General features: G+C 42.9%; 1 protein-coding gene across 2 annotated transcripts in view; it reads left to right on the forward strand.

The window, feature by feature from the left end:
* Nucleotides 1-18095, forward strand: part of LRRIQ1 (leucine rich repeats and IQ motif containing 1) — a 168253-nt gene that overhangs the window by 54749 nt on the left and 95409 nt on the right. For both annotated transcript variants that reach the window (XM_066591492.1, XM_066591491.1), the window contains exons 10-13: nucleotides 4141-4334; nucleotides 6558-6685; nucleotides 11258-11331; nucleotides 11407-11500. In XM_066591492.1, coding sequence (XP_066447589.1) covers nucleotides 4141-4334; nucleotides 6558-6685; nucleotides 11258-11331; nucleotides 11407-11500 — 490 coding nt within the window. The remainder of the gene's footprint in view (nucleotides 1-4140; nucleotides 4335-6557; nucleotides 6686-11257; nucleotides 11332-11406; nucleotides 11501-18095) is intronic.

Genomic DNA, 18095 nt, shown 5'->3' on the forward strand with positions numbered 1-18095 from the left:
CGTGTCTACAGTGGGAAAAGAGCAGATTCTTGCGATGTTCTTGAGGTGCAGCTGACCTGTTCGGGCAAGAGATTGGATGTAGGGGGTAAATGAGAGATCGGAGTCGAATATGACCCCAAGGAAGCGGGCATGCTGTCTGGGAGTTATGGTGGCGCTACACACTGAGATAGAGATGTCAGGATGAGGTCCGTTAGTGGAGGGTGAAAATACCAATAAGTCAGTTTTAGAGAGGTTTAGTTTTAGTTAGAGAGAGGACATAGTGTTAGAGACAGCGGACAGACAGTCGGTGATGTTTTGGAGGAAAGGTACAGAGATGTCACGTGAAGAGGTGTATAGCTGGGTGTCGTCAGCATAGAGGTGGTATTGGAGGCCAAATCTCCTGATGGTTTGTCCAATGGGGGCTGTGTAGATAAAGAAAAGGAGGGGGCCGAGGACTGAGTCTTGGGGGACCCCAACAGCAAGGGGAAGAGAAGGAGAGGTAGAGCTAGCAAAGGAGACGCTGAAAAAGTGGTCAGATAGGTAGGAGGAGAACCAGGAGAGAGCAGTGTCCTTTAGGCCGATGGAGCGAAGCATACTGAGGAGGAGTTTGTGGTCGACAGTGTTAATTGCTGCAGAGAGGAGGATCAGTAGGGAGTAATCGCCCCTCGATTTGGCTGTCAGTAGGCCGTTGGATACCCTTGTAAGGGCAGTTTCTGTTGAGTGTTGGGGTCGGAAGCCAGACTGTAGGGGGTCGAGGAGAGAGTTCTCTGATAGATAGCTGAGAAGGCGGAAGTAAACTAGGCGTCAGTTGCTTCAAGAGTCGGCTTCTTTAGCATTGGAAATGTGATGGCGTGTTTGAAAGAAGAGGGAAAGATGCCAGAGGTCAGAGAGAGGTTGAATATAGTGGTGAGATGGGAGATGGAGGGAGAGGGATTGGAGGAGGTGTGAGGGGAGAGGGTCATTAGCGCAGGTGGTGGGGCGAGCAGAGAAGAGCAATTTGGAGACTTCTTCCTCTGTCATTGGTCTGAGTACAGATAGTGAGCAGGAGCTAGATGCAGTGCTGACAAGACTAGGGTCAGGGCTAGTCTGGGATTGGGAAGTTATTTCTTGACGGATGTCATCAATTTTCTTTTTGAAGTAGGCAGCCAACTCAACAGCACTGAGATCCGTCACAGGGGGCTGCGGTTTAAGGCTGAGAAGGGAGTGAAAAGTATCAAAGAGCCGTTTAGCGTTGTGCGACAAGAGAGGTGAAGTAGACTTGTTTGGCATGGTGGAGAGCGAGGTTGTAGATTTTGAGCATGAATTTGTGGTGGAGAAAGTCCGTGGACGTTTGCGACTTCCTCCACAGCCATTCAGCACTTCTAGAGCACAGCCGGATGAAGCGCTTTTGAGGCGTGAGCCAGGGTTGCCACGTTCTACATCGGATGGCTTGGGTCATGGGGGGCGCCGCTTCATTCAGGGCATGTTTGAGAGCGATGTTGTAGTGAGCGGCAGCCAGGTTGGGGCAGGAGAGGAGAGAGATAGGGGGCAGAGAGGGCTGTAGGGACTCAGCAAAGTCCTGGGTGTGAATGGCCTTAAGGTTCCTGTAGGTACGGTAGGTAGGTGGGTCTGGAGAGATGTTAGGGAGCGTGACAGAGAAAGAGAGGAGGTTATGATCCAAGAGCGGGAGATAGGAGTTAGTGAAGTTGGAAGCAGAGCAGAGATGCAGGAGACCAGATCCAGAGTGTTTCCATCCCTGTGAGTGAGAGAGGCTGTGAGTTGAGAGAGACCAAGGGAGGAGGTGAGCGAAAGAAGCTGAGAGGCAGATGGGGAGATAGGGTCATTAGTGGGGACATTATAATCCCCTAAGATGATGGTTGGGATTTCGCAGGATAGGAAGTGGGGGAGCCAGGCAGCAAAGTCGTCCAAAAACAGGCGAGGAGCACCTGGGGGGCGGTAGATAACTGCTACTCGCATGGACAGCAGGCGGAAAAGCCATAGCATATGTACCTCAAATGATGGAAAAGTGAGTGAGGGTACAGGGGGATGACCTAGTAGGTACAATTTGGGGAGAGAAGAGCACCTACTTCTCTGCCACGCCTGTCATCTGGTCTCGGGGTATGGGAGAACTGCAGGCCATTGTAAGACAGTGCAGCAGGGAAAGCCGTGTCAGACTGCTGTATCCACTTTTCTGTGAGAGCGAGCAGATTTAAATATTGAGCAGTAAAATAGTCGTGGATGGTGGGGCGTTTATTACATGCTGACTGGCAGTTCCAGAGCACACATTTAAGGGAGTCAGGGTAGGATTCGCATGGGCTAGCAGTAGGGCTTGGGGATTTTCTTAGTGCATCGGGTAGGGGGTAATAGGAGCAGTGGAGGGTGGGCCAGGATTGGGAGAGATATCCCCAGCTGCAAAAGGCAAACCTAATTCTGGGATGTATTGAGAGAAGCACAGAGTCTAGATCAGTGAGGTAATTATCCCCCTCTACTCTTCCTTAGTCAGACCTCATCTGGAATACTGTGTCCAGTTCTGGGTACCTCACTTTAAAAAAGACATAGACAAACTGGAGCAAGTTTAGAGAAGAGTTACCAAGATTTTGAGCGGTCTGCAAATCATGTCCTATGAGGAACGGGTAAAGGATCTGGGAATGTTTAGCTTGCAAAAAAGAAGGCTGAGAGGAGACCTAATAGCTGTCTACAAATATCTGAAGAGCTGTCACAGTGCAGAGGGATCAGCCCTATTCTCATGTGCACAAGGACAGACTAGAAGCAATGGGATGAAACTGAAAGGGAGGAGACACAGATTAGATATTAGAAAAAACTTTCTGACAGTGAGGGTGATCAATGAATGGAACAGGTTACCATGGGAGGTGGTGAGTTCTCCTTCAATGGAAGTCTGCAAACAAAGGCTGGACAAATAGCTGTCTGGGATGATTTAGTGATCTTGCACTGAGCAGGGGGTTGGACTCGATGATCCTGGAGGTCCCTTCCAACTCTACCATTCTATGATTTTGCAGTTTGCATGCTGAGGAATACACTTGTATATTAACCCTATTCAGTTGGGCTAATCCTCTACAGTTTTAGTGCCTTGCCTAAACCAAGAATTACAAATAAGGAAGATGGAACAATGCCTCTGCAGCACTATCTATTGGATGGCAGCATTCCTGCAAATCACTGTTTGACCCTTTATACAGGTCTTTAGAACAATGACTGGGAATTGAAAAAAACAAGCTAAAATCCATATACAGACAGCTGTTTCAGGATGTTTGCCTCTCATTTGTCTGCAGTAGGATACTGGCTTGGCTAGTGAGAGGCCTGTGATATGGGTCGGGGGAATATCTCTCCTTAAGGAGAGCACCTAGAAGGTGAGTGAGGAGACATATAAGGCCATGCATGCTCTTCTGGGAAATATACGCAAATAAGGAAGATGGAACAATACCCCCTGCAGCACCACCTATTGGATGGCAACATTCCTGCAAATCAATGTCCGACCCTTTAGACAGGTCTTTAGAATAATGAACAATGATTCGGAATTCAAGAACACTATTGAAGGTGAAATACTAGAGTCTGCATGTGGATTTAAGCACAAAATATGCAAAATCCCTGTGGAAAATCTGCTGTGTGAACACGCCCTTAAAGGTCACCAAGGTATTCTGCAATAGGCCTACTGCAGACCGTTCATTTATTCAGGTCACACATCTATGGTGACTTCTGTAATTTTTCGAATTTATAGTCAGGGGTACATTAATCCTTTAATAGAAGCCTCATGCTGAAGATTCTTGTCCACTATTGATATAGAACAACCTCAACATTTAAAAAATAAGACAATGAAAACAGTCTGCAATTTTTGAGGAATGTCTTATGATATTGTGATGTTCTGCAGCAGTAGGGACACAAAACTGTACAATGCACACTGCAACTACTGAAGAAACCCGAACCTCTTTTTTAAAGGGAGATAGGGGAGTGCTACATGCCAGAAGCGGTTTGCTATAGACTGCTTCTATAGGAAGAGGTCAGTAGCGCCTGTTTAGCTCATCATTGAGTTATTTGGTTTCTGACATCAGAATGTGATATTTATACAAATATCATTTGCAAACATGTTAATGGAAAATTTATTTTGGCATGTATATTGTTTCTCTTTTAACTGATTACTAATGATCAATTTGCATAACTGTTTTTTAGCTGGATTAGAGTCCCTGAAAAACCTTCAGCGGCTAGTCTTGGATCATAACCAAGTGATATCGACTAAGGCCCTTGAGACAACACCCCTACTAACTTATTTGGACTGTTCGTACAATTATCTTAGTGAACTGGAAGGAATTCAGAACTGTGGCCTCATGCAGATTCTAAAGTTACAAGGAAATAACTTGTCAGAGGTAAAACATTACAAATGCATGACATGGAATCTAAACGATGTGTCGCTTTAAGGCTTTACATTTGCAGAAATAGCATATTTTTTGTACATTTATAGTAATATAATTCCAGTTTGCATGGTTGTTGCATTGACAATGAAGCTGTTTTAATTCTGCTGGAGACGCAGCCAGTAAGAACCTTATAATTTTACACTAAAATGATAGCTTTCTTAAGGAACCTCAACATATGAAGGTCTAAGTTATTCAGAAGATACATTATAGTTATCGGATAGTGCATTACCAATATAGTAGATGCTACAGTATGTAAAAACTAATGTATAATAAAGTCTCACCACGCACTCCGCTCAGTAGGAATTTAGGGGAAAAAAGGGGTATTGCTAAGCTGCACGTTGATTTACTCCTTGCACTCTCTGTTTTCTTTATTAACCCCTTCAGTGGCAGGTTTATTATTACCATGTGAGTGCAGCAAGCCCCTGAGATTTTCCTGACGTAATTCGAAGTGGCACAAAAACGGTGTGTCCTGGCCAGCATTTCAGCACTAGAGCTGTCCACGGAAATCTTTCAGGGTTTAACTGCATGGTCAGTGCAGCAAGCCCCAGAGATTTTCCGGGCGTGCCACTAAAAGTGGTTTTCCCACCACTTAAAATTGCTTCATAGCCACTCTGAACTTCCCGGTTGCTTCTGACCAGGACTTATAACTGCTGAAGCCAATCACTAGCCACAGCAGTGATCTTCTATAGCCAGTGATTGGCTGCAGCAGTCACATGTCCACCAGGAAGGACAGAGTGGCTGTGGAGCAAGTTAAAGTGGTGGGAAAACCCCTTTAACCCTTATGTACGCACCCAGACTTATCAACGTTGTTTTGCACCCGGGTACCCATGCGCGTAACAGCTGCTTTAGAATGTGTTAACAGATAGAAAATCAGCAAGTTATCAGAAATTCTGAAACCAAATTGGCAGTTGAGAACGTTCTTGGTCGATCGATTTCCACGGTTTTACTACCTTCAACGTCTCAATCACAGTTAGATCGTACTAGTCAAAAAGTTGTGGTTGGTTCTTGCCACATTTGCTATCAACCAACTATTAGAAAACGCCGAAAAACAAGAAAATCTTGTGCGAACTACGACAACATGTATCCTCCGCAAAAATGTTGTTACTCAATAAGCATTTAATTAGTAATTATAATTATGATTGAAATAAAAGTTATTTAAACATACACAGACACACATACAGGCACTTTTGCATACAGGCAAACATACATTTCATATATATATAAACAGAGACATATGCCGGAATAGTTTTACATACACACACACTACATATCCAATACATAGAGGTCCGGCAGCACTCAAACACAGCTTCCCCAGATGGGCGAGGTAGATATATGCACAGCCACCAGTCAGTGGGATCATGGACCTCCAATCCCGGGTCAATCCATAAGGCAGAGGCGGCAGCATCAAAGGTGTAAAATAAAGTTTAAAATCCTTTTATTGCTCCATATAGTAAAAGGCAACGTTTCGACTACATGTCTTTTTCAAGCCTGACACATAGAGACATATGCCGGCATAGTTTTACCGACGCACACACTGCATATGTCCATACTACAGATAACTGCACCATTAATGGAGCCATCAATCAGGAGCTGAGGAGCAACCAGCAAATAGCTGCAGTGGATGGGGTGAGTACCTAGTGGTCTATCTGACAGGGGGAGCAAGTTAGGGCAATAGCTGAGAAACAACCCATCAGTTTACTTCGACTGACGGAATTTGCTAATATCTCAGTCCTCCAGTCTACAGTGCCTTGGAAAACAATGCAAGCGTAGAAATTAAACCATCAGAAATTTATAATGAAAACCAATTACAAAAAGTCTTCATTTCCAAAAACACATTGATTAAAAAAAAGTGCACTGTTAAATTGGTAGTCAAGTTTTTCCCAGACAGGTCCCAGCATATCCTCTGTTATTGATTCCACTGCAGTAGAGATAAGATATTTTCGTCTGCCAAGTGCATCAATCCCCTGAATCTTGACAACCTGTTGAATATACGGCAATTCAAAAAGAATAGTGCAAAAGTAAAGCTAGTTTATTCCTGCATGATCTTACATATAACAGCCGGAATGACATGAAAAGATAGAAGAACTCTTCAAGTTTTTAATGCAACTTACAGACATTCATTGTTTGATGCTATAGAACCTGGATGACTTAAAACAATGCTTGCTTTCTTTCCAGATTCCTATACTGGATAATCACGTTCTCATGAGAGAGTTATATCTAGATGACAATAACTTAATATCGCTGACAGACTTGTCATCATGTTGGTTACCTTTGTTGCAAGTTTTCTCAATATCACAAAACAGGTAATATTAATTTCATATTTTATATTAGTAAATGATAAATAAAGAGGTACAAGCAATGGAAGACTGACTCAATGCAACTTAGGCACCTTAACGTTTCGCCTGGTTCTGACTCCGGATCACATGGTATAGACCTCTCGTTGTCAGTGATGTCATTGCAGGGGGCTTGTTGAGTGACTCCTAAGGAAGCCAGCCCCCCTCTTTGTGTCTGCATCGGCCGTGACATAAGGGGCTGACTTAGCTATTGAAATGAGCCAGTCAGTCAGCACTCTGTAATTTTGTAACTGTCAATGAGAGGTCCATATCATGTGACCCAGAGTTGGTACTGGGGTGAAAGGGAAGGTGCTGGCACTACAGGACCTGACCTGTATCAGATTTTACATTTTTTACTCTCCAGATAACACCATTTAAGTGTTTTCTAACTATATACTGTAAATTTGGAATTTTGTTTTTTGAGTTGAGTTGTTAAGAACTGGACTGCCAAAATAGTAAAAGCATTAAGTGAACTAGCTGATATTTCAATGGCAACACAACACCAAGATGTATAGATTGTAAGTCATGATGTTGTTATAGCAGAATAAGCACTTTTCCTAATCTTCAGACAGAACATTGAGATTTGGCATGAGCAATGGACCAGTCCACAGTGGCTGCTGATTTTACATCAGAAATTTCAAATTTTTTCAGCTACTGTATGTCCTTGGTTTTAGAATACTGTTAAGTCAGATGGAGTCCAGAGTGGCATTAAATCATGTGACTGTGGCAGCCAATGGCATAGTTCAGTGACATTTTAGAAGAAAAGAGATAGGACAGCACCTTTGGATAAGCTTCATGTTATCCGATCCAATAGAGAGAGATAGAAAAATCCAAATCCACACTGAATGTAATCCAATCAATGGAGAGCTGCAGCCAGAGGGAAAAAATAAATAAATCCCCCATCAACAAGTGATGGGGGTAGAGAAATCACAAAAATGACAACCAAGCTGCGCTGCGGACATACAGGATGAATGAATGTACTCACTTAGGAGAGGGGAGTGGGTACCCAGATGAAACGGGCAACCAATCTCCCCCCTCACGATCCAGGGTAGCTCTAAACAATGCTTAGTCCAGATTCACATCCACCAGGATCGAAACCACTTCCGTAGCAATCCAATAATAGGAAAGGTTTTTATTAACAGATACAGGTTAGTCCCTCCTCAGGGGGACCGAGCATATGCAACGCGTTTCGGCTAAATGTAGCCTTTTTCAAGTATATGATATCACAGATAACGAGCCGGTTTAAATAGTATACCCCTCTCCTAAGTGAGTACATTCATTCATCCTGTATGTCCGCAGCGCAGCTTCATTGTCATTTCAGTGACATTTTGTCGCAGTCCCATGAGTGACCACTGATCTACCGTGATTGGCTTCCATGGTCGAGTGATACCATGGACATCACATCACTACCTGGTGTTCTAAACAGCAGTAAGTAAAGTATCCAACCACAGTGGAGATGCACTCTTAGACACACTTTTTTAGGCTGTTGTTGTGGTTGTAAGATTTTTAATTACCTACAATAAAGCAGTTTTTGGAAATTCACTTCTTGTAAAAACCCCTTTAAAGGGGTTGTCCTGCGGCAGCAAGTGGGTCTATACACTTCTGTATGGCCATATTAATGCACTTTGTAATGTACATTGTGCATTAATTATGAGCCATACAGAAGTTATAAAAAGTTTTATACTTACCTGCTCCGTTGCTAGCGTCCTCGTTCCCATGGTGCCGACTAATTTTCGGCCTCCGATGGCCAAATTAGCCGCGCTTGCGCAGTCTGGGTCTTCTGCCGTCTTCTATGGGGCCGCTCGTGCAGAATGCCGGCTCCGTGTAGCTCCGCCCCGTCACGTGCCGATTCCAGCCAATCAGGAGGCTGGAATCGGCAATGGACCGCACAGAAGCCCTGCGGTCCACGGAGACAGCAGGTGAGTATGAAGACGCCGGACCGCCGGGATTCAGGTAAGCGCTCTCCTGTTTGTTTTTTTTAACCCCTGCATCGGGGTTGTCTCGCGCCGAACGGGGGGGGGGTTAAAAAAAAAAAACCCGTTTCTGCGCGGGACAACCCCTTTAACCCTTAACAAACAGCTCTGTATATTAACACATCATCTAAATCGCCTGATTAACATATTTCTAATATTGAGGGTGATAATGATCAGGCTGCAGGGGGAAGAAATTGTTTAATAGCTATTCAGACTAACAACCCAACAAGGCACTTCTGTACATTGAAACTATTAAATAGAGACACATGCTAAGAATAATGGATCTATCAAGAGCAACTCAATGACAGTTTCCAAATAGTACCAATAGAGTTAAAAATGACTGACTTGAAAATAAGAATATGTTAAAATGATAAAAAACATATATAATACAAAGATGGTAGATTTTCCATTTGCTGACGCTAAAGTTTTGTTGACTTCTGTGTCGGAGCTACACTTAGAGCAGGGGTGTCAAATACTTTTTCACAACCGAAATGTGCTTACACTTGTGTGAACAAGTCCAAACAGTGTCCCCATAGTGGCTCCAGTGGCACCAGTAGTAACGGTGTCCCCTATATTAGCCCCAGTAGTAAGTGACCCCCATAGTTGCTCCAGGAACGCTGCCTGGCCAGAGGCTAATAGCAACCACCCTATTGGCCTCTGGCCATTCAGCATCCCTACAGGCTGTAAACTCACTCCGCCTGCAGCTCTGGCGTGGCAGCAGTGGTAGCTGCTGCAGAGTCTGTGACCACTGACCTCTCACCTTGTGTGCAGACACCAGACCAGAGCTGCAGGTGGGTTGAGTAGAATTTCTTTAACTCCTTCCTGCTATATGATGTACATTTACGTCATGCAGCGTCAGGGTATGTATGAAGAGAGATCGTGGGGCGACCTCTCTTCATACAGCTGCACAGCTGACTGCAGCTATTGCCCGCTGGTGTCAGCAGTAATAAACCGCTGACACCCACGGACAATAGCGGTAATCAGCTGCGCGGCCGATCACGGCTATTAAACCTTTAAATGCCCCAAACATGAGACCGCAGCGAGACGTGCGGGTGCCATGGCACCCAGGGGCCTTCTGAAAGTCCGCAGGGCTGACTTAGTAGGCTGCCTATCCAGCCATCCCCGTGGAGTGGCTTGATAGACTGCCTGTCAGATTTCAGTATGATGTAATGTTTGGCATTAGATCATACTGCAGGAGCGATCAAAGCATCAAGTGCAGAAGATGGCGGCAGAAATTAATTATTTTTTTTAATTAAATGTTCTTGAAAAAAAGTAATACAGCAAAAAAAAAAACCAGTACAAGCTTGGTATTGTAGTAATCATACCGACCATAGAATAAAGTTATCATGTCATTTTTGTTGCAATTTGTGCGCCGTAGAAACAAGACGCACCGAAAGATGGCGGAATGTGTTTTTTTTTTTTTTCATTATACTCCACTTAGAATTTTTTTAAAGTTTTTTAGCCCCAACTCAGATGTGAACTTTTAATGAGGCAGAGTTTTACTTTGCTACGTACTGAAATGTACAGTGATACCTTGGGTTAAGAATGCCTCAGCTTACAAAAACTTGGGTTACAAGCCTTGCTCTCAATGGGGCTGCCGCTGCTGCCGGTGGCCCCATTGAAAGCAATGGCCTGCCGGCAACCCCTGCAGTGATTTTCCCCAAATCATCCCTAGCTGTAGTGAAAAAATATATACTTAGCTGTCCGCCGCTGCCGGGGCTCAGGCGTGTCTATCTGCCGCTTGTATTTTGCATTTTTAATCCCCGCCTGCTGAAAAGCTTCAGAGCAGTGCAGGGAGAACAAGTGGCGTCTATATACTAGACAGGTGAGTGTGTGTATGTATGTATGTATATACAGTATATATATATATAATTATTATTTTTTTTTAACTACAGCTAGGGATGATTTCAGGGAAGGGCTTATATTTAAAGCCCTTCCTCGAAGATCACTGAGGGGGTGCTGGCGTCCTATTGCTTTCAATGGGGCAACGCCATCCCCATTGAAATCATTGGGAGAGCTTCACGATCTGGAACGGATTAATGGCTTTTCCATTCATTTCAATGGGAACAATTGATTTGACTTACGGGTGTTTTGGGTTAATGGCTCAGTCATGGAGCGAGGCACACAAAACTCATATAGAAATACTACCCATTATTTGCAATGAGTGTATTTGCATGCATGATTTTTCCCTCACAATGATGCTGTGAGATGGAAGAATCGCAGCCTGTTCTATTTTACTGCGATTCTGTAGAAAACGTACCTATAGAGGAAAAAAAAATCATATTGCAGTCACATGTACATGCGAGTTTCATGCAAGTGCGATTTTTACATTCTTCCATTGAAACAACATGCGATTCTCACACTTATGAAAATCACAGGTTCACCAATGCGTTTGTCTCCCAAAATGCATCACACTTACAGGCAAAATCCCAGGTTTATGAGTGCAGCATCCGTCTGAACATCTCAGGCAGATATCACCCTCGCCTGTGTAATAGTGACCTTACTGTGAAGACAATTGCCAGGCCTTTTGTATCTTACATGGAGCAACTTATTTTCTCTTTTCTTGCAGCATAATTCATCTTCCGCCATTTAATACCTTTATTTCACTTGAAGAATTGAACCTAAGTAGCAACTGCTTGTCAGGTATGTTAGCAAAGAACTAGATGCAGTTTTTGTCTTCTATTGAACTCTCCATTAAAGGTCCGTTTTATTTTCTAGAGTTAAAGACCATGTCCTTGTGGCTGGAAGGATGTGCGCTCTTAAGAAAACTCTCCATTAGTAAGAATCCATTCCTCCAAGAAAGTAATTGGAGGTAAGTTCATTAAAACTTCTGGATTATTTTTTCAGATATACGTAAGTATGTCCGTGTTGTGGCAAAATGTCACTTATGATACTAAATAATTAATCGGTTTTCCATATATAAGTCAAAAAACATAACATTTTCCATTGTGATGTATGTTTGGCTGTTAACTATTACAATGTGTAACCCTATTCACTGTTGCAGTGTGTAACCCTGCTCCGCAATTATCGCGGTACACATAGATAAAAAATAGTTCTAATATATAAAGAATACATTGTGTGCGTTTCTATATTTCACAGTTCGACCAGCAGATGTCTCCCGAAACAGCCTCTCCATTAATGTTTCCAGTTCTTTCTTTAACAGCAGATGTCCCCATAATCCCTTCTTTTCACTTGAACTCAAAAGCTGGAATTTTACTTGCTTGTATTCCTCCACATCACCAGCAGATGGCGCCATGTTGGGAAATTAGGATATCTTTCAATATCTACTAAACTTATCTTTATTATTACTGCCTTCTTCTTCCCAGTAATACTAATTTAATGCTTTCTTTCACCACTGATATGAAAATAGACATTTAATCAGATAGTGCCCACAGATGAGCCGGTTTTAAAGCCAGTTTAGTCTACCATTAATTTAATAGTTCATTTCAAATATGTATAAATAGACTATTAAAAGATTGATCTAGAGTATTTTAAGCTTAATAAGCTGAATTCATGGTTCTGACTGCAATGTATAAGGCAACTTTAAAGTTTCCAGCAAGGTTTTCTGTGATGATTGAATTATGATTTTCACAAATTTCAACTATGTATTCAATTAATCCAATTGTAATTCTGAAGAGCACATCGATCTTTAATGCAGATCTAGACAAACTTTAGCCAGGTGTATGTCAGGAGGCAGCAACAGCATGCTCTAAGATGGGGTCCATGTAACCCAGTGGCGTAGAGGTTAATGCAGAAAGAATAAAGTTCAGCAACCAGGAGTGTGGGAGTCTGGCATTGTGTTACATTCAAGTTTCGCTCTCTTCCACTCGGAATAGAACTGTGATCTTAAAGGGGTTGTCCCGCGAAAGCAAGTGGGGTTATACACTTCTGTATGGCCATATTAATGCACTTTGTAATGTACATCGTGCATTAATTATGAGCCATACAGAAGTTATCAGAAATTATTCACTTACCTGTTCCGTTGCTAGTGTCCTCGTCTCCATGGTGCCGTCTAATTTTCGGCGTCTAATCTCCAGATTAGACGCGCTTGCGCAGTCCGGTCTTTTTCTTTTCTCAATGGGGCCGCTCGTGCAGGAGAGCGGCTCCGTGTAGCTCCGCCCCGTCACGTGCCGATTCCAGCCAATCAGGAGGCTGGAATCGGCAATGGACCGCACAGAAGAGCTGCGGTCCACCGAGGGAGAAGATCCCGGCGGCCATCTTCACCGGGTAAGTCACCGGAGCGCGGGGATTCAGGTAAGCGCTGTGCGGTTTTTTTTTAAAGTCCCTGCATCGGGTTTGTCTCGCGCCGAACGGGGGGGCTGTTGAAAAAAAAAAAAACCCGTTTCGGTGCGGGACAACCCCTTTAACATTAGGCTGTATTCACACAGATGCAATCTCCGTGCAAGTTCTATCCATGCGCTAGACAGAACTCGCATGCAAAAAGAACCCTCTCACTTTTGAATGGGCTCATTCACACAAGCAATTTTTCACAAATTGAAAACCCCCTACATGTCCTATTCTGATCAGCTTCTTGGATGAGATTAGGGCATGTAATGTGCGGTGTCCTGCACATTGTACAGATGGGAGAGCCTTTTACCATGTGAATACGGCCTCAGATTGAGTTCAGACACTGTGGATTTGTCATTGTGGATTCCTCATCGCAGATAGGTAGCATATTACAGTACATGTGGATGGGGTTAAAACAAAATCCACATGTAGAAGAAAAAATTTGCATGGCAAAGTGAGTATACAAAGCATGGTAATTCTGTCACATATTTATCACGGATTTTCATTGGACATAACCCCTTGAATCTACAGTATAATATTAAAGTCCACAGTGAATTCACCACGGCATCCGCTTATAACACACAGATACTCATGGTGCATTTACACACACAGATGATCGCTCAAAATTCATCATAAACTGATGGTTTTGAGCAATCATTTTGCATAGATACTAATAAGCTAATCAGCCATTTAGTACTTCATTTGCATGTATTTAGAGAATAGCGGGTGGTCTGTTCTTTAAATACATCACTAATGTTCTCCAGCAAGACAGTGGCTGTTAACAGCTGTTAAAGAATGTTATCAGCTGTTATCAGCGCTGCCCACACAGAACTCATCTTATCTTCTTGTCCTGAGGGACAAGGATTTCATGCGGACTTGGAGTCAGCGATGGACAAAAGGTGCACGGTAAGTGCACGATGGGCACACATTTACACACAATTATTGCTCAAAATATGGCTTTTGAGCGATCATCGTTGCGTGTAAAAGGGCCTTAAGGCTTAGGGAAAATCCATGTTGACTCAAACCTAGTGTCCCCTCTCCCTCCCCTTTAGCACATATTCACACGGCCAATATTATCACGCCAGTTCTGTCTGTGTCCATGGCGGATACAACTCACATGGAAAATGTTTTTGTTTTTTTTTTCATTTGCACCGATGGTCCAATTTTGGAACAATTGCTGCATGTCCTCACATGAGAATTGGGACATGTAATGTGCCATGTCCGTGTGCCGTGTCATGTGAGTTACGCCTGAGAATCTTGGGCACCGCTTGCTCTCGATTGTGTGAACACGGCCTTTGCAGTAAAAATTTCCCCATTTATCATTGATTTTTTCACTTTGTTCATTCTCCATTTGTCAGCATAGGCCTTCCCAGTATGGGAAGATATAGCATATTCTTGGGATGTGCCATTACTTCCCTATTAATTGGAGTCTGTCGGGTCCCCCACCAATTCTCAGAATAAACTGTCTGAATGCACTATATTCCTAATATCGTCAGACATCCATTTAAGTTTCCCTATTTCTGGTGCCAACAACATCTTGATATTACTTGCTGATGGCTGGACACATGTTTACTATAGTATTGTAGCTTCATTTCTAATGGCGGGTAAAGATACCCACAGCATCTGACAGATCGTGTTGATTAATAATGGGATCTGTCAAGTTCCATCATGGTTCGAAAGGAAAAGTAGCAGTGCATGCCGCGCTATTATTTTCATGAAATCTGCCCAGACTTCCTAAGGAAACTCAACAAAGCAGACTTGGATCTGTCTGGTCTTAAACCCACTGATCACAAGTTGCTGATGCTAAAGTAAAGAAATGTAGGCATGCACAAACTAAGCATATAAGCCAATACATACGGAATGACAAGTGAAGGTAGCAGTGGGCTGAAAGACATGCAGAAATGGAAAGAAAGCAGAAATGAAGTCCCAGGCTGATATCTGTAAGGCTAGAGAAGAACGACAAGGTGTAAAAACAGAAGATGTCTTGCATGTTCAGAAGGACCAGTAAGGTTATTTTTACATTCCAGTTCTGTCTGGGTTTTCCCAGAAAACTCCATAAGGATGTAAACCCCAGCCCCTTCAAAAGCAGGACTCCTGGGCTTGAAACACATATTTTAAGGTTACAGCTTAACAGCCATTCATTTTACAATGGATTTGGGTATCACAAACTGTGTTGATGACTATTCTTCAGTGTGGACCTTAAGGCCCCTTACACATCAGCTTCATACTTCCATTGTTGGGCTGCTCTCCACCATTGCTGTACAGATAGTTGAGATGTCGGGAGATGCAGCATATTGCTGATGTTAAACACAGGAGTGACTCATTTCAATTCCAGAGGTAATAATCTTAGTACCGACAGCGGTTAAGTTACTTGAGTAAATGAAATTAATGTTGCATCGTATAGTTCTTGGTCTTTTTCCTTTATATTGATGAAATGAGGTTTGCGCTGTAATAAAAAATAGTGCTGTAAGCACAGATTTACCAATTGATAGTAAATATGTGAAGTATCCAGAAATGCCACAAATGGTAAAAACAGTTCTCCTGTTACCAAAGTATTACATTTTAGTTTACAAGACAAAACCTATGGAATTGGAGCAGTTTGTTTGATTGAAAGCATGTCTCCAAAATCATACAGTAAGCATTTATACAGATGTGTCCACCCTTACCTAAGCTTGAGTTTCATGAAAGGGTCGTTCCCATCTCAGGACCTTACCTCATTCCCCGGCTCTCACCCAGACGGTCATTGCTTCCAAGCTAGTGGCTTTATAGAAACAGCCAAGCACTCTATGTTACACTGTTTCTGTAACACCCATAGAAGGGAATGAGGGTCACATAAACAGACGTAGCATAGCAAGTTACACCGCTTCTGCATCTCACAAGTTGCGGAAACAGTTTAGCTCACCTTGCTATGTTATTTATGTAGTGCAGAGTACTCATCTGTTTCCGGAAAACCTGGCCAACTCAGTGCAGCCCCCAGTGAGACGAGAGCATTGGGAAGGGGTAAAGCCTCAGTTACACGCAAAGATGATCACTCAAAATTCGTTCAAAAGATAAGGAAAATAACAGTTTGAGTGATCATTTTGCATAAGCTGCAATTATTAGTAGCTTATTAGTTTCATTTGCATGTAAATGAGCCTCCTTGAGCTGTATACAGAGAACAGCAGGTGGTCTGGTATCTGCTTACAGCCCTTTTTGTTCTGCTGCGGGACTGCAGCTGTATACAATGTTATCAGCGCTCTCGTGGAGAATCACAGTGTGCGGACACGCAAGGATTATCACTCAAAATACATCATTTAAGCAAATTTTGCGTGATAATCGTTGCGTGTAAATGGGGCTTTAGGCCTCAAGATTCAAATACTCCTTTAAGAACACTAATTTCTTGTGAGAGAGGAGCACTGCATTTTCTCTCCATCCAGTATGAAAAAATACATGTTAAATTTATACTTTTTACAACATGGGACCTTATTGGTGATGGATCACATCGGTTGGAGTCATTCATTACAGCTATGCAGTAGAAATACATACGTATTAAACATATATGTTTAATGTTTAGCCATGGCTGAGTCTATATATATATATATAATTTTTTATTTTCATCTCATTCTATGCATCTCAGGATTTGTTGATTCAAGAGATAAGTTATTGGAAGACATATTTGTACATACGAAGCTTTACATTTTTTATGGTATACAGATCAGTCTTTTTGTAGAAAAATTTGCCAGTCACACTTGCCAGGGGATTGTTTCACCCTGTCGACTGTTTAATTCTTGCGACCAGCCCGACAGCAGGCAGTGATAGGAACATTCCTGAGCTTCTTACTTTAGGATGCAGTGTTCCAGAAAGTGCTGCAGAACATTACTGTACCTTGCTGCATAGGTTGTCTATTATTAGGTAGGTTATACTCACACATACAGCAGAGGTCCTTTAAGAAGACAACAAGAAGTATAAGACGGGAAGAAAAAGACAACCTTCCTCTGCAGACAGCACAGATGGGGTCTCGTGTATTGATCAGTGAATCATTTAATCTTATTTATGGTTTCTCAAGTTCATAGACTAGAGGCTTACTATTGTTTACTGGTTTACTATGTACAGTACAGGCTAAATTAATAACATAATCTTACATTTTGTATTGATATATTTTGGTCCTCATTTACTAAAACTGTCTAAAAGAAAGTGGTTTTCTATTTGAGAGGTTTGATAAATGAGGCCTGGTATGTTTTAGTTGTATTTTGGTTGTACAAACGTGATATTGGTTGGAATATTCACTGTTAGAGATGAGTGAGCATACTCGCTAAGGGCAATTGCTCGAGCGAGCATTGCCCTTAGCGAGTACCTGCCCGCTCAAGACAAAAGGTTTGGGTGCCTGCAGCGGGCAGGGAGCTGCGGGGGAGAGCGGGGAGGAACGGAGGGGAGATCTCTCTCTCCCTCTCCCCACCCCCCCCCCACTCCCCCCTGCTGACTGCCGCTACTCACCGCTCCCCCGCGCCGGCACCCAAACCTTTTGTCTCGAGCGGGCAGGTATTCGCTAAGGGCAATGCTCTCTCGAGCAATTGCCCTTAGCAAGTATGCTCGCTTATCTCTATTCACTGTATATCTGTCCATGAATTCTGGACAGTAACATGCTACTGCGCATGCACAGGGTTTGCCTCTTCATGTTGTGGCTTTCCTCGGAATCTGCTACATAACATTGTTGGTGAGCTGTTGGAGCTTTTGCAAAAATGGGCAGAAAATGTGTTATTTTGCCTCATAAATGGGGTAAAGTTGAAGTGTTGCTGCAAAATACTTTAATGACCCAGTCCCATATAGGTAGGAAATTATTTGTAAATCAATCAGTGGATAAAAAGCAACTAGGTATTGATGAGGACTTGTTAGTGAACAGAAAAGGGCACCATGGAAGGAAACAAATCACGAGACCTAGGGATGACTAATTACTTTTAAAACTGTGCCTGAAAAATTTGGAAGACATGCTCCAAATCTTTGTAGCTGCAAATGGAACAAAGTGGTGTCAAGTTAAGATGAACGACTGTGAGAAGGAGTTACTGTGATGCGGGAAACGTTTTTGACTCCACAAGTGAAGTCTAAATGCCTTAATTGGGCCAAGTAGTTTAAGAATTGGAGAA

The sequence above is a fragment of the Eleutherodactylus coqui genome, chromosome 2 (genome assembly GCF_035609145.1).
Source record: "Eleutherodactylus coqui strain aEleCoq1 chromosome 2, aEleCoq1.hap1, whole genome shotgun sequence".
Taxonomy (NCBI): Eukaryota; Metazoa; Chordata; class Amphibia; order Anura; family Eleutherodactylidae; genus Eleutherodactylus; species Eleutherodactylus coqui.